Consider the following 13,880-nt stretch of genomic DNA (forward strand, 5'->3'; position numbering starts at 1 on the left):
AGAAGTAGGTTCATGGATTAACTCTCCAGGGTGTTCAAACCAGTCTACACAATACTGACACACATTCACAGCAACAAATGATGTTGCTGAATTGAGCTGTGTACTCAGCCTTTGCTTTCTGTATGTGTGCTCCCCAGGTGCGTGAGTTGGAGACAGAGCTGGAGGACGAGAGGAAGCAGAGAGCCACGGCGGCAGCAGCCAAGAAGAAGCTGGAGGGAGATATGAAGGACCTGGAGGGACAGATCGAGATGTCCAACAAGGGACGCGACGAGGCCATCAAACAGCTGCGCAAGATCCAGGTGAGTGGGAGCGAACGATGATACTGTAACACATTACCTTACAGTGAAACTGTGATGTTTATGTGGCATTATGACAGCCTGTTCCTTATTTAGTCATATGTAGTATGGGTCTTATGTAACTGACATTCATGACACCCATCACAACTTATAAAGCATTATGAACGCCTTATGATGCCTTATAATGTAATTATGTCATTCCATCTCCAGGCCCAGATGAAGGACTTCCAGAGGGAACTGGAAGATGCCCGTGCAGCCAGAGAAGAGGTGCTGGGTACGGCCAAGGAGAGCGAGAGGAAGGCCAAGAGTCTGGAGGCTGAGCTCATGCAGATTCAGGAGGTAACGTCTGACTCACTGTAGATAGCATGGCACAGTGTGAAATGACACTCTACTTCCTATATAGTGCACTACTCTTGACCAGAATGCTATTTTGTGTGTGTGTGTGTGTGTGTGTGTGTGTGTGTGTAGGAGCTGGCTGCTGCTGAGAGGGCACGGAAACAAGCAGAGGCAGAGCGGGACGAGCTGTCCGACGAACTAGCCAGCAACACCTCTGGAAAGTAAGTAGAACCTTTACTAAATTAGTGTGATGTTAACAGCATTATAACACCTCTTGTATTTCACAATTTTTCCACAGTCAAATGAGTGGAATGAATTGGAAACAATGAATTGAACGCAGCATTAGATGGTGGTGTAGTGGATCATTGTGCAACTGAAACATTGTGTGGTAGTGGAGCATTCATTGTGTGACTGAAGCGTAGTGTAGTGGAGCATTCATTGTGTGACTGAAACATTGTGTGGTAGTGTAGTGAAATGTTGTGTGATTGAAACATTGTGTGGTGGTGTAGTGGAACATTGTGTGACTGACTGTTTCCTGTGTGCGGTTTCCAGGTCAGCCCTGTCTGATGAAAAACGTCGCCTAGAGGCTAAGATCTCCCAGCTGGAGGAGGAGCTGGAGGAAGAGAGCAGTAACATGGAAATCCTCAACGATAGATTGAGGAAGAGCACTCAACAGGTTAGACTGGCAGGATCCATCCTCCTAACGACCTGAAACACACTGTGACCACACCTTAAACACACTAGAACAGGGCTGTCCAACCCTCTTCCTGGAGATCTACTGTCCTGTGGGTTTTCAGTCCAACCCTCTTCCTGGAGATCTACTGCCCTGTGGGTTTTCAGTCCAACCCTAATTTAACACACCTGATTCAACAAATTAGTTGCTCAACAAGACCTTAAATAGCTGAATCAGATATGCTAAATTAGGGTTGACTGAAAAACCTACAGGACAGTGGATCTTTCCTTCCAGTTCTCTGCTGCCAATGACTGGAACGAATTGCAAAAATTGCTGAAGTTGGAGACTTATATCTCCCTCACTAACTTTAAACGTCAGCTATCTGAGCAGTTTACCGATTGCTGCAGCTGTAAACAGACCATCTGCAAACAGCCCATCCAATCTACCTACCTCATCCCCATAGTGTTTTTATTAACTTTTTTGCTATTTTGCACATCATCATCTGCACATCTATCACTCCTGTGTTAATTTGCTAAATTGTAATTACTTCGCTACTATGGCCTATTTATTGCCTTACCACCTCACGCCATTTGCACACACAGTATATAGACTTTTTCTATTGTGTTGTTGACTGTACATTTGTTTATTCCATGTGTAACTCTGTGTTGTTGTTTGTGTCTCACTGCTTTATCTTGGCCAGGTCGCAGTTGTAAATTAGAACTTGTTCTCAACTGGCCTACCTGGTTAAATAAAGGTGAAATAAAAAAAAAATGAAGAAATCTCCAGGAAGAGGGTTGGGCAGCCCTGCACTAGAACCACAACTTGACCTTTTATCAACCATGCTTTAAACCCTCATTGACCACCTCTTGGACGTACATTGACCATACCTTTAACCGTCAGTGACCAAGCTTTGAACTCACAGCGTCAGTTACCACATCTTGACCACTCTTCACACTCAGGTGGACCAGCTGAACAATGAGCTGCAGACCGAGCGCACCACCTCCCAGAAGAACGAGAGCGCCCGGCAGCAGATGGAGAGGCAGAACAAGGACCTAAAGGCCAAGCTGCAGGAGATGGAGAACCAGGTCAGAGATAGTAGATTTAATTTACGTAGATGTGACTACCTAGGGTTTCTCCCCATTGAGAAAATATTAAGTGTCCCTACTTTCCGGTCCATCTTAGTGGGCGTGTAGTGTACCGTTAAATTGTGGGGTATCGGTTTCTATCATCTCTGACCAGGTCAAGTCCAAGTTCAAGTCATCCATCACCGCCCTGGAGGCCAAGGTGGCTCAGTTGGAGGAGCAGGTGGAGCAGGAGAGCAGAGACAAGCAGGCCGTAGCCAAGGGCCTGCGCCAGAAGGACAAAAAGCTGAAAGATCTGATGATCCAGGTGGAGGACGAGAGGAAACAGGCCGAACAGTACAAGGAACAGGTATGCTGTTGTCATGCTGACAGCAGTCTTATGTCATATGAACACCCTCTTCTTCCTTTCTGCTAATGGCAGTGTTATGACACTCTTATGAACCCCCCCCATCTTACTCCTCTCCTCAGGCAGAAAAGGGCAACACGCGGATGAAGCAGCTGAAGCGCCAGCTGGAGGAGTCGGAGGAGGAGTCTCAGCGCATCACGGCTGCCCGCAGGAAGCTGCAGAGGGAGCTGGATGAGTCCACCGAGGCGAACGATGCCATGAGCCGCGAGGTCAACTCCCTCAAGAGCAAACTCAGGTACAGTGTGACCAATGACCCCAGAGTCAGGGCGGTGTCTTTGGCAAGAGTCCCTGCTCCTGACCCCTCTCCTGTGTACTGTAGTTTCACTGTGCTCGATAGAAAAGGATAACCCCACCCCAAATCAAGGCAGGTCCAATATATAACACTGAGTAGATTTACAACCACACTGACATTTCACACAATCACCCATTCGCCAACCACAATTAAATCTTCTCCCAATGGGCAAATGAGCATAAAGTACCCTTTTGGGGTTTGCAGATAACAAGTTGAACACTGTACTATAGTATATCTTTTTCCAACACCATGGCGAGTCCTCTGGAAATCAAAGCCTTTCTTGAATCTTTATTGCAGAGGCAACCCAATCCCAGAACCCAAGGAGTAACGTAGCAGGTACCTCTGCGCTCAGAAGTTTATCACCATTTCATTTTAACTTTCCATAACTTACCCCCATGCACTCTTGTCCAACTGACTGTGCCATTTCTCCGCCTGAAAGAGTGAAATATGGTTTATCGGTCAATATCTACAATAGAGCTTCTCTGATAGAGCTCATAGTCTGAAACAGTGCAAGAAAAGTGTATTGCACTTCCATTGTGTTCTTTCTACTACTGGTGACCATATTTTTCTCCATGCTTGGTTTAGTTGCCCTAAACCAAACTCATTTCTCTGTGTCTGTCTAGCCTGGTTCCAGATCTGTTTGTGCTGTCTTGCCAAATCCTATGGTCTCCGGTGACCATCGGAGTTGACAATACAGCACAAACAGTTCTGGGACCAGACTAGTGTTCGTCTAGACAGGAGTCAAATGAGTTAAAGATATAACCGGCCGGTGTGCAGCGTGCCTACTGTTACTATAACATCTTACTCATTCTGCATTTCAGCGATGCCATTTAATCTTCCTCGTGTTCAACACGAGTGTTTTTTACCCAAGTCTAACAAAACGTAATAGACAAGTTACATGAAATGATGTAGTTTGAACTTAATAGACCATTGTGGTCCCCACTTTAAACAAAGTACAACTTATAAAGGCTTTATATAGCATGCAAAAGGCCTCATAAGAACTACATAAAGGCTTCATAAATCATCTATAAGCATGTCATACTCTATAAAGGGTGACGTGACAACTAGAGTAGGGTGAATTGCCAAATGTGACATAACGCACTGTTTATACACCATTTATATTATGACATATGCTCACAGATGATTTGTGAAGTATTTATGTAGTGCTTATGAAGCCTTTATGTAGGCTATATAGAGCCTTTATAAGTTGTACATTGTTTAAAGTGGGACCATTATTGTAATAAGATGTCAATACTTTATTAACAGTGACGATCACAACCGGTCTGGTAGGTATTGTTAGACATCCATTTTAACTTGTTAAAACGAAAAGGTGGATAAAGGCAGAGTGATATACAGACGCAGACAATGGGAACAAAAAGTCCTCCAACATTGTCCTGAGGTTACCAGGAAACCTAGAATGGTCTTGCCCATAGCTCGTCTCATCTGTGTGTTTGTGTGTTTGTATGTGTGTCCTGTGTCTGTGTGTCTTGCATCGGTGCTGTCTGTCTGCGTTTCAGGCGCGGGACCGAGCCCTCCTTCAGCAGCGCACCGCGCCGTGTCGGGGCAGTGCCCGGAGAGGGGTCATCGATGACGCATCAGAAGAAGACGGGGACTCACAGGGGGACTACAATGGAACAAAGTCTGTTGAGTAGAAGAGCCCAAAACCATCCAATTAAATTCAGTATTACAAGCATCCAACCAATCAGACTCAGTGCCAGACAGACCCGCTTTACCAAAGAACACACAAGTGACTTCAACCTTACCCTTTCATATCACTTCCAAATATGATTCTCTATATCAATCACATATCGACTGCCTTCTCGTTCAGAGCACATAAGGCTTTTTACAATTCAAAATGGAGGCATAAGAGACAAAGGCGTAATAATTAATTTTGTTCAATTTTAGTGCCTGGGATGTTAGTGTGATTTTGTTCTTTTGCGACACTGTTTTGTACTGCACTGAATTACTTGTCCCTACGATACTTCCTTAGCATAATGTTGTACCCCTCGTAGGTACATAGGTTACATGTTGTTCCTTATACTCCTTTCATCTGGAAGGATAAATCCAGGTGTTACTATTCGTCACTTTAAATCCTAATTAATTATAGCCATCACATTGTATTTCTAGATTTATACATCTAGCGGTCATGTAAATCTATAATTCTATTTCTATGACGACATTATGACTTGTCCCGTCTTCTACACTGCTGTTAACTTTTAAGATCGTTATAGAAGGTCAATGTATACTATGACAAATGGTATACCTACCCAGCAAAAAAAAAAATGATGTAGTCCAAATGTATTTTGTTTGTATTCATTATAGCTGCCCCAATATTGGCGCACGGTTGCAACCATAGCAACTGTTGTGTTTTGTCTGTGGTAAGGACAGTGAATCGACCATATATATTTCATACTTCATACTTTGTCAAGTGTGGGTAGCAGAACACCTTCCTACTCTTAGAAACCAAAACCAGTCACCCCTTTCTCCTACATATTCCTATCAGACTTTTCTTGTTCCTAAAGTCTAATACTCATATAGTATCAACAAGACAGGTACTTTTTCAGTTGTGTACCTTGCCAAGTAGAATATCATCAAGGCCATTTTGTGCATGTCCAGATGCATATTCAACAAAAATATATTTTTGTTTTTCCTGCCACTGGTCACCTTTACAACAATGTTTTGTCTTTTTTTTACTCAATTGACGTTTACATGCCACTTCTTCAAATCTATAAATCGTGGAACCACCTGCACAATAAATAAGAGTGAAAAAGTAACCCTATTCCTCTACTATATGTCTGTCTCCACATCCTGAATGATATTGCCAAAAGCATGTTTAGAATGTTCATTTTATGTGTTCATTTTGATACAAAAAGGATTGCAAACCAACAGGTCAAAAGGTAGAGCACCTCAGGTGCATACATTTCAATGTAAATCCAGACAGAAGTTAGTATGTTAGTAACACACCCACAAACAGTTGCCAACGGTTACATGTACAGTTGTAAAAGAAGCTCTACAAACGGTACTTCCTGGTCCATACACAACAGCAGAGTACTTACATAAGAACAGTTGCTGTAACAGAGTTGTTTTGTAGACATATTATCCTGGTCTCAAATCTGTGTGTTCTAACCAACTCCTTTATCACGAGCATGACAGGGGAATTGGATAAAGCACATATGGATGGAGCCAATATAAACCAATGATATATATACACGTTGTAAGTACAAACGTTCCATCTGTTGTTGAGTAGTAACATGCCCTACGGTCATATCTGTCCTTGATATCGGACTATTGCGCCTCATTGGAAAGACATAAAAGGCTAAAACATATTTTAAACAGTACGTAATGAATTCCAAGAATTCACATATCCACCAGAATTCATACGTCCAGCATTAACAGTAACCAAGGCATCATCCATAATGGTTTTGGAAATATAGTATGAACTGTGCTTTATCTCGAAACCCTACTCTGTAAAATCGAACTCTAGTCTGTCAAATCTATTATTGCTATTTTGTCATCTTTGATAGCTCCTGATCTGATATGATCAGTCTTTTGACAGGAATTCTGGGTCAACTGACCTGCTCAAACTGAACCAAAGCTGTCTTTAGGCCACTTCCTATTAGAAACATCTGTAGTATAGATTCTATACATTCAGCAGTGCAGTGGTGCCCCTAACTCTCCAACTCATAAAAAATAAACATATTCAAACAAACGGAGAGAAAAAAAATCTAAAACTTAAAAACACCAAAGAAATGGCAACAGAAAGAAATGTCTTTGCCAAAGACTACATTTGAGATTCTCAGAAGTTTTAACTCAATGTACTTTCTCTGTTCCTATATCGTGCCTACCTTATAAAACATTCTGCAACTGCATGACAGGGTATAGGCTAGCTAGTCTGTGCATTTCTCACAGATAATACTTTTTCAAGTTACCGGGTAGAAGACCTTTAAAAGAAAGTATATTTGTACATTAAACCATTGCTTTTAACTCAAACATTGACCTGTAAAGTAGTAGTACCCATAACAAACTTCAGACAATCCTTTAGCTTTTACAGCAGATGGCAACAACACAGCACGAAGAAAGGAATAATACACATTCTCCAAAAGGTAAAGCTAGCCTAACTTAGACACACAGAAAGGAACCATGACTAGGCAAAACTTACATGTGGTGGTGATATATTGATAAAGGCAGCAATGCTAACACCACCAACTATCGACCAACTTCACTCTTCTGCTACAGCTGGCACACCAAGAATCCAAGATGGAGTCCAATCAGAGAACGTGGGTACAAGAAGGACCGGGTGTGGGGTAAGGGTTAGTGGCATAGTAGCAGGACTTGGGTTCAGAGGTCAAGGGATCAGCAGGAGGACATGCAGCAGGGTCAAGGAATCCTCACTTCTATTATTCATTAATAAAATAAAACTGTAGCGTAGCATCATGACGCGGCGGTTCTTCTCAGCAGAGTCCATGCAGCAAATAAGTTGAGAGGGAGCGGCTTCCTGGTTTGACTGAGGGGGAGGATGTTCAGCTGGTAGTGTAGTGAGAGGGGGACACAGTTTAAAGCCCTACTGATGGGTAGTACAGTCTAGTGCAGGGGTGTGGAGGGGGCAGGGGAGGCCCTCGTTTCATAGCAGGATCTTGACTCCCCGATGGTGACTGGGAGCCGTGGAAGGAGACCCCCCGAGGAGGCGCAGGTCCAAACTCTAACCGCTTCACCAAACTGAAAGACAGAACGTCTACCATGATGAGTAACACGTAAATCAACAAGTTATCAACAAGTTAATTTTAATGTAGAAGATCAGACAGAATGTTATGAGCAACAGGAACCAGAACAACAACAGATCCCACCCAGTTCATGTTCATTAGTTGTAGGATACCTAGTTGATTTCTCAGACCAGTATAAGTCTAAATGGAGAGTAAAGTACTTTTTAGTCCAGATGTCTGGCTATCTTGAGATGAATGCACTAGCTGTGGGTTGCCCTGGATGGGAGCATCTGCTAAATGTTGTGCCATGTACACCAAGTATATAAAACATTAACATCACCTGCTCTTTCCATGACAGACTGACCAGATGAAAGCTATGATCCTTTTTGATGTCACTTGCTAAATCCACTTCTATCAGTGTAGATGAAGGGGAGGAGATGCCTTAAAAAAAATATTCTTTAACCTTTGAGACATGGATTGTGTATGTGTGCCATTCAGAAGTTGAATGGGCAAGACAAAAGATTTTTCCATCTTCACCTAAAATAACATACCCAAATCTAACTGCGCGTAGCTCAGGACCTGAAGCAAGGATATGCATATTCTTGAAACCATTTGAAAGGAAACACTTAAGTTTGTGGAAATGTTATATTAATGTAGGAGAATATAACACATTAGATCTGGTAAAAGATAACGCAAAGAAACAAACATGCGGTTTTTGTATTTTTTGAAATGCAAGAGAAAACGCCATAATAATCTATTATGCCAGCACAGGCTCAATTTCGTGTGTATGTGCAACATTTTAGACTGACCTGATGAACCATTGCATTTCTGTTCAAAATGTTGTGCCAAAATGTGCCTAATTGGTTTATTAACACATTTTCAAGTTCATAACTGTGCACTCTCCTCAAACAATAGCATGGTATTATTTCACTAATTGCTACTGTAAATTGGACAGCACAGTTAGCTTAAATTCTTGTAAATCTTTCTGCCAATATCAGATATGTTTATGTCCTGGGAAATGTTCTTGTTACTTACAACTTCATGCTAATCACATTAGCTCAACCGTCCCACAGGGGACCCACCAATCCTGTAGAGGTGTTTAAGTGCCTTTTGAACGGGGTATGGTAGTAGGTGCCAGGCGCACCGGTTTGTGTCAAGAACTGCAATGCTGCTGGGTTTTTCACATTCAACAGTTTCCTGTGTGTATCAATAATGGTCCACCACCCAAAGGACATCCGGACAACTTGACACAACTGTGGGAAACATTGGCGTCAACATGGGCCAGCATCCCTGTGGAACGCTTTCAACACCTTGAGGAGTCCATGCCTCAACGAATTGAGGATGTTCTGAGGGCGGGGGGTGCAGAAGGTGTCCCTAATGTTTGGTATACTCAGTGTATATTATGCATTTAATTTGTGTTTTGATTTCTGTTTGGACCCCAGGAAGTGTCCACTGCCTCGGCAGCAGCTAATTGGGAATCCTAATAAATACTACTACTAAGTAAGCTGAATCTAGATACACACAATGCGACAGAAATAAAAATAAAATATATGATTTTCTCATAGTGACCCATTTACCTGTCGTAGTGTGGAGGGCTCATGCTGCAGGCCTGGATCTCTGTGCCCCCCTCTATAGCAGAGGGGGTACCGGGACACGACGGAAGAGCCGGTCTTTTCGGCGACGTGTCGTATACGAAGTCTCGACAAGAAGCCAACTTGGACTCCAGGTTCTAGAGCATCCAAGAGGGGAAATAAGTTGTATTACAGTCTCTGAGATCATCAGACACAGAACTGGAGATATGTTAAAAGGAAAATTCCATACAAATACCAAAAGATCGTTTTTGTATGGAGTTTTCCTTTAAGTCATTAAATTAGAGTTCTATTTTATACATCATTGAAGGTTCATGGTGATGTTATGAGGGTGGTATTAAATGCATAGGTCCTACTAAGACAACGTTTCTTACCCCAACTTTTCTTAGGAGCTCCCCGACGATGTTGAGTGCAGATATGCGAGCCGATGTAGTCAGGGGAGTTCCTGTTAGGTTATCCCCTAAACACAAACACATTTAGCACATATCACAACATCAAACTACAGCTACTCAGGCACAGAGTTTCTAAAGCCAGAGGCGCAACATCGCAAGACTTTCCCGGAACGCTTGCAAAACAGACCAGGCCAGGGTTTGGTGAAAAATTATTCTTTAGGTGTACATTTTCTCAATCTAAATGCGCAACCATGATTCGAGCCAGTGTCTTAAGTGGTTGAACATGTTATTACTCCAACCTTTTGAAAGTGACATGTTTTCATTTTCGTCAAAAACAACTTTATATCGAAGGATTGCCATTGATTTGACGGCCTGCTCACGCGCCGTTAAACCCGATGACGTGTTTCTACGCACGAGCTTAGCTAGCCAACGTCACCATGACATCGCCTACAAGTGTGATCGGGGATTTCTATTAGAAAAACATTTTTTGCCTATCTTCATACTGTACTGTCTTTGACTAAGGGATTAACTAGCATTCCACCATCATTAAATTATATATATTTTTTAATTAGGATAAAGTCATATGTCATTATTACAGTTTAACACAGCTACCATTGGTCTCACCCACCTCGACGAATGCTTGAGGCTGGGGTTTCTGGGAATATACCAAGTGGTTTGGAGGGGGTGGTCGGTATGGTGGAGCGTGATGATGATGATGATTCGGTCCTGTCTTTCTCTTTAGAGAGGCTACTGGGGGGGCGTCGCTCCTGGACCTGCTGTACAGCTAGCTCCTGTCGTAAATCTGCCCAACACAGAGAGAGAAGAGACAACAAATCAGATCTCAATACTGAGGACATTTGTGACATTGATACTACAGTACAAATATGGAAAAAGTCAATACAAGTAATCACTAATACGCAATGGAAGTCCCACCTACTTCCTGGTTCAAGTTTTTGAAGGGGCTTCAAGCTTATATCAAATTCATGAAAACGCAATAATTTAAGATACTGTACATGTAAAATTATATTCATATTTGTGGATTAATTTACTTTTAACTGATGTCTTTCATGAAGGTTTTCGATTGCATTTTCCCCCCGTAATCAAAAACCTTCATAAAGGCACTGGGTAAAGGTAAATTAATCCACAATTACAGTATAGATCTTAAAATGACCCCATTTTCATGAATATGATGATATATAAGCTTGAAGACCATTAAAAAACAGTACGGGACTTGAACCAGGAAGTAGACAGGACTTTTATAGCTGTAAATTCTACAAATAATGCCAAACTCATAATCTCACATTTGCTCTGCTTACTTTTTGAGGAATACAATGGGCAAGGTTGGATCAACCTGATATTACAATGTCAGTTACTCAACTATCAAATTACACAACATTTTCGAAACTGGTAACTAAATCTGGCAAAATCAGCAGTTCTTGATTAGAACATGAAATGAAAACCCTTCTTGTTCCACTGACTCACCTCTGGCTTCTCTCTCTCTCCCCCACACACAGAGAGAGAAACACATGGACCCCCATTCACCCCCTTACACACACAAACCTCTGGCCTCATCCTTTAGTCTCTGGACAGACTCCAGAAGGTTCTCCTTTTCATCCAGCTCACTCTCCAGGAAGGCGTTCCTCTCGATCACGTGGTTCATCCTCTGCTCAAAGTCCTCCAGGGACATGATGGTCGCCCTGTGAGACAGGACATTGGTCAGTCAGTTACTATAGTTATGTCTTAAATTACATCCTATCCTCCAGAGTGAGTGGAAGGACAGACATGGTTGAATCTGTATGTAGGCCTATGAAGTTTGTGACAAAATGGGTACACATTGGCTGGACACATTGTCAAGACACACACCAATCTCATTAGGGTGATTGGATAAAGAAGTGTCAGACAGACACTTCAGAGTTACAATACAATGACAACACAGCAGAGACAGGCTTTTTTTACATAGTTATTAAAAGTCCCTCATCAACATAACAACACTCAGTGTCATTACGCCACAATAATAACAACCAAGACGAGGGCAAAGTGTCCATACTGACCTCTTGGCCCTCTCCAGGTCATCGTTGGACTGCTCCAGCTCTCTGATGTACTTCTGGAGTTGGTCCTTGACCGCTGTGGTCTCTTCCAGGTCTCCCTCCAACATTGAGATCTGCCTAAACGCTTCAGAGTGCTGCGCCTCGTACTTCTCCTGCAAAAACACAGAACACTTCTTTTTGATGCATGTCTGCTGCTCATTTGTGGTCTTAGATGATGTTCTCCCTTCACTTCTTCACAGGCTTGTCCTTGACTGTCCCCCAGGCCCCAGAAATGTAGGCTTTTAGTACAATCAAGTATTCAATGACTTTAACCTTCCCTCTGGACTCAGCAGTATAAATAGTTGCTCAGAAGTCAGCTGCTCCGTGGTAATGAACACTCAGGGCCTCTGGTGATGGTGGCTATGATTTAGTGATGCTAGAGTGACTGTGTGTGTACTACTAGACAACTCAAGACACAGAAGGCGCTTTTAAGTCTACTAAAACATACCGAATACGGAGCCCAACCTTTACGTGATGGGATGCAGAGTATACAAGGTAATATGACGTGGTGATGCAAGACTACAGAATATGAATAGTGTTGGCCTTGACAATACAGGTGTTCTAGGTTCTAACCTGGATGTTCTCCAGTTCCATGCGTAGCCGGTTGTTGTTGGACAGTAGTTCTCTGTTCCGCGCTTCACACTGCTTCAGCTCAGTCTCCAGCTCCGCCTCATAGTCCCTACTCATTTGCTGGAACTCCTGCAACTCCTCCTGTGCCTCCTCAGCCCTGGACACAAACACACGTCAACAACGCATCTAACCTTCATAGCTAAACTATGTAGAAGGAAATCGCCACTGAATTCTGATCTAGGATTAGATTCAATTTTTTTGCTGTTACAGGGTGAAGTTAGGATGGTCATGGCTAGAAGGAATCCAGCTTTTGTCAAATTAACATCAGATTTGACTTTTCGTAGCAGGTTAGGAGAACTTACACAGCAGGTTAGGATAAATTGCTTAAAGTTAGGAAAAGGGTTAGCTAAACACACACACAAAAAATTAACTTTTGACGTTCATTTTACAAAAGCTGGATCCCTTCTAGCCATGACCGGTTTTGATTGATAAATGGTCAACTTCCTAGATATACAATTACGAACAACTTCAGAGATACAGATTCGGATTGTTTCACTTCTATCCATTATCCACACATCTAGGCCAACCAGTTTGGCTGCAAGCTACCAACCATTGGTAAAATTCCTTACCTTTGCTGGTGTTTGTCTGACTGATCCTTCCAGAAACTCAGCTCTTCTTCTATGGACCCAAATTTGGTCGTCTTGGGCTCCCCCATGTCTAACGTTACAGCTGACTCTATGGTTTCACAAAACCTAGTAAAACATCTAAAGTAAAGAAGGAACATGGCACTGGTCATGTTGAGGCAGGCTCTTGTTTGTCTAGCTAGTTAGCTATGGAGATCAATTAACCATGCAATGGAATGCATGATGCTTGCATGCATGTTGACACTTAACAGTTAGCCCAGTAGGGTTAGCTAGGTAACGTTAGACACATGATAGCAAACTGTATGTTTTTTTTTTTTTTTTTACAGCCCGTTGGAATGTCCAGTTTGATCAGATAACTATTCAGTTACTTTAGCTAGCCTATTCAATAAATACATTAAGATGTTGGCTAGCTAACTAGCTAGTTTAGCGACATCACAACCGTTACGCGAAAAACATATAAACTGTTGTGCGATACACGATAGTGAAGATTTCCGACTTTCAGAGAGTAAAATATACGGCAGAATGCTTACCTGAACGCTGATAGCTAAGAACATGTAATATTACCTACCTAGTTAACAGTAGATCAATAACATAGATAGCAAAACGCTATCAGGAAATAAACTGCCCTTCTACCCAAATCCAAACGATTACATCCCCCGCGTTTACAGCCCGCCATTGGTGGATTGAGAGGATGACGCAAAGCACAGGCATTTCAACCAATCAAGTTATATTTCCTGGAAGACTGAGTGTAGACAACGGGGTTCACTTTATTAGTCATTCGGTGCACCGTTACAAGTTCTAAGAAATTAAAAA

General features: G+C 42.4%; 2 protein-coding genes across 2 annotated transcripts in view; one reads left to right on the top strand and one right to left on the bottom strand.

Annotated features, from left to right (window-relative positions):
* LOC100380663 (myosin-11) overlaps positions 1–5,859 on the top strand; it is a 35,018-nt gene extending 29,159 nt beyond the window's left edge. The window contains 9 exon segments of the mRNA XM_014130762.2: positions 138–299; positions 507–635; positions 765–853; positions 1,185–1,308; positions 2,265–2,390; positions 2,545–2,736; positions 2,856–3,028; positions 4,603–4,643; positions 4,646–5,859. Coding sequence (XP_013986237.2) covers positions 138–299; positions 507–635; positions 765–853; positions 1,185–1,308; positions 2,265–2,390; positions 2,545–2,736; positions 2,856–3,028; positions 4,603–4,643; positions 4,646–4,737 — 1,128 coding nt within the window. The 3' untranslated portion in view covers positions 4,738–5,859.
* Positions 5,860–7,638: 1,779 nt separating this feature from the next.
* On the bottom strand, positions 7,639–13,780 carry LOC106564612 (nuclear distribution protein nudE homolog 1). The gene is made up of 9 exons (XM_014130776.2): positions 13,636–13,780; positions 13,053–13,187; positions 12,427–12,580; positions 11,818–11,966; positions 11,327–11,463; positions 10,395–10,568; positions 9,749–9,834; positions 9,363–9,514; positions 7,639–7,801 (listed from the first exon to the last, which is right to left on the bottom strand). Exons 2-9 carry the CDS (start codon positions 13,136–13,138, stop codon positions 7,639–7,641), a joined length of 1,101 nt encoding a protein of 366 aa, XP_013986251.2. The 5' UTR covers positions 13,139–13,187; positions 13,636–13,780.
* Between the last annotated feature and the right edge of the window lie 100 nt (positions 13,781–13,880).

This window comes from Salmo salar, unplaced genomic scaffold (genome assembly GCF_905237065.1).
Source record: "Salmo salar unplaced genomic scaffold, Ssal_v3.1, whole genome shotgun sequence".
Classification (NCBI taxonomy): domain Eukaryota; kingdom Metazoa; phylum Chordata; class Actinopteri; order Salmoniformes; family Salmonidae; genus Salmo; species Salmo salar.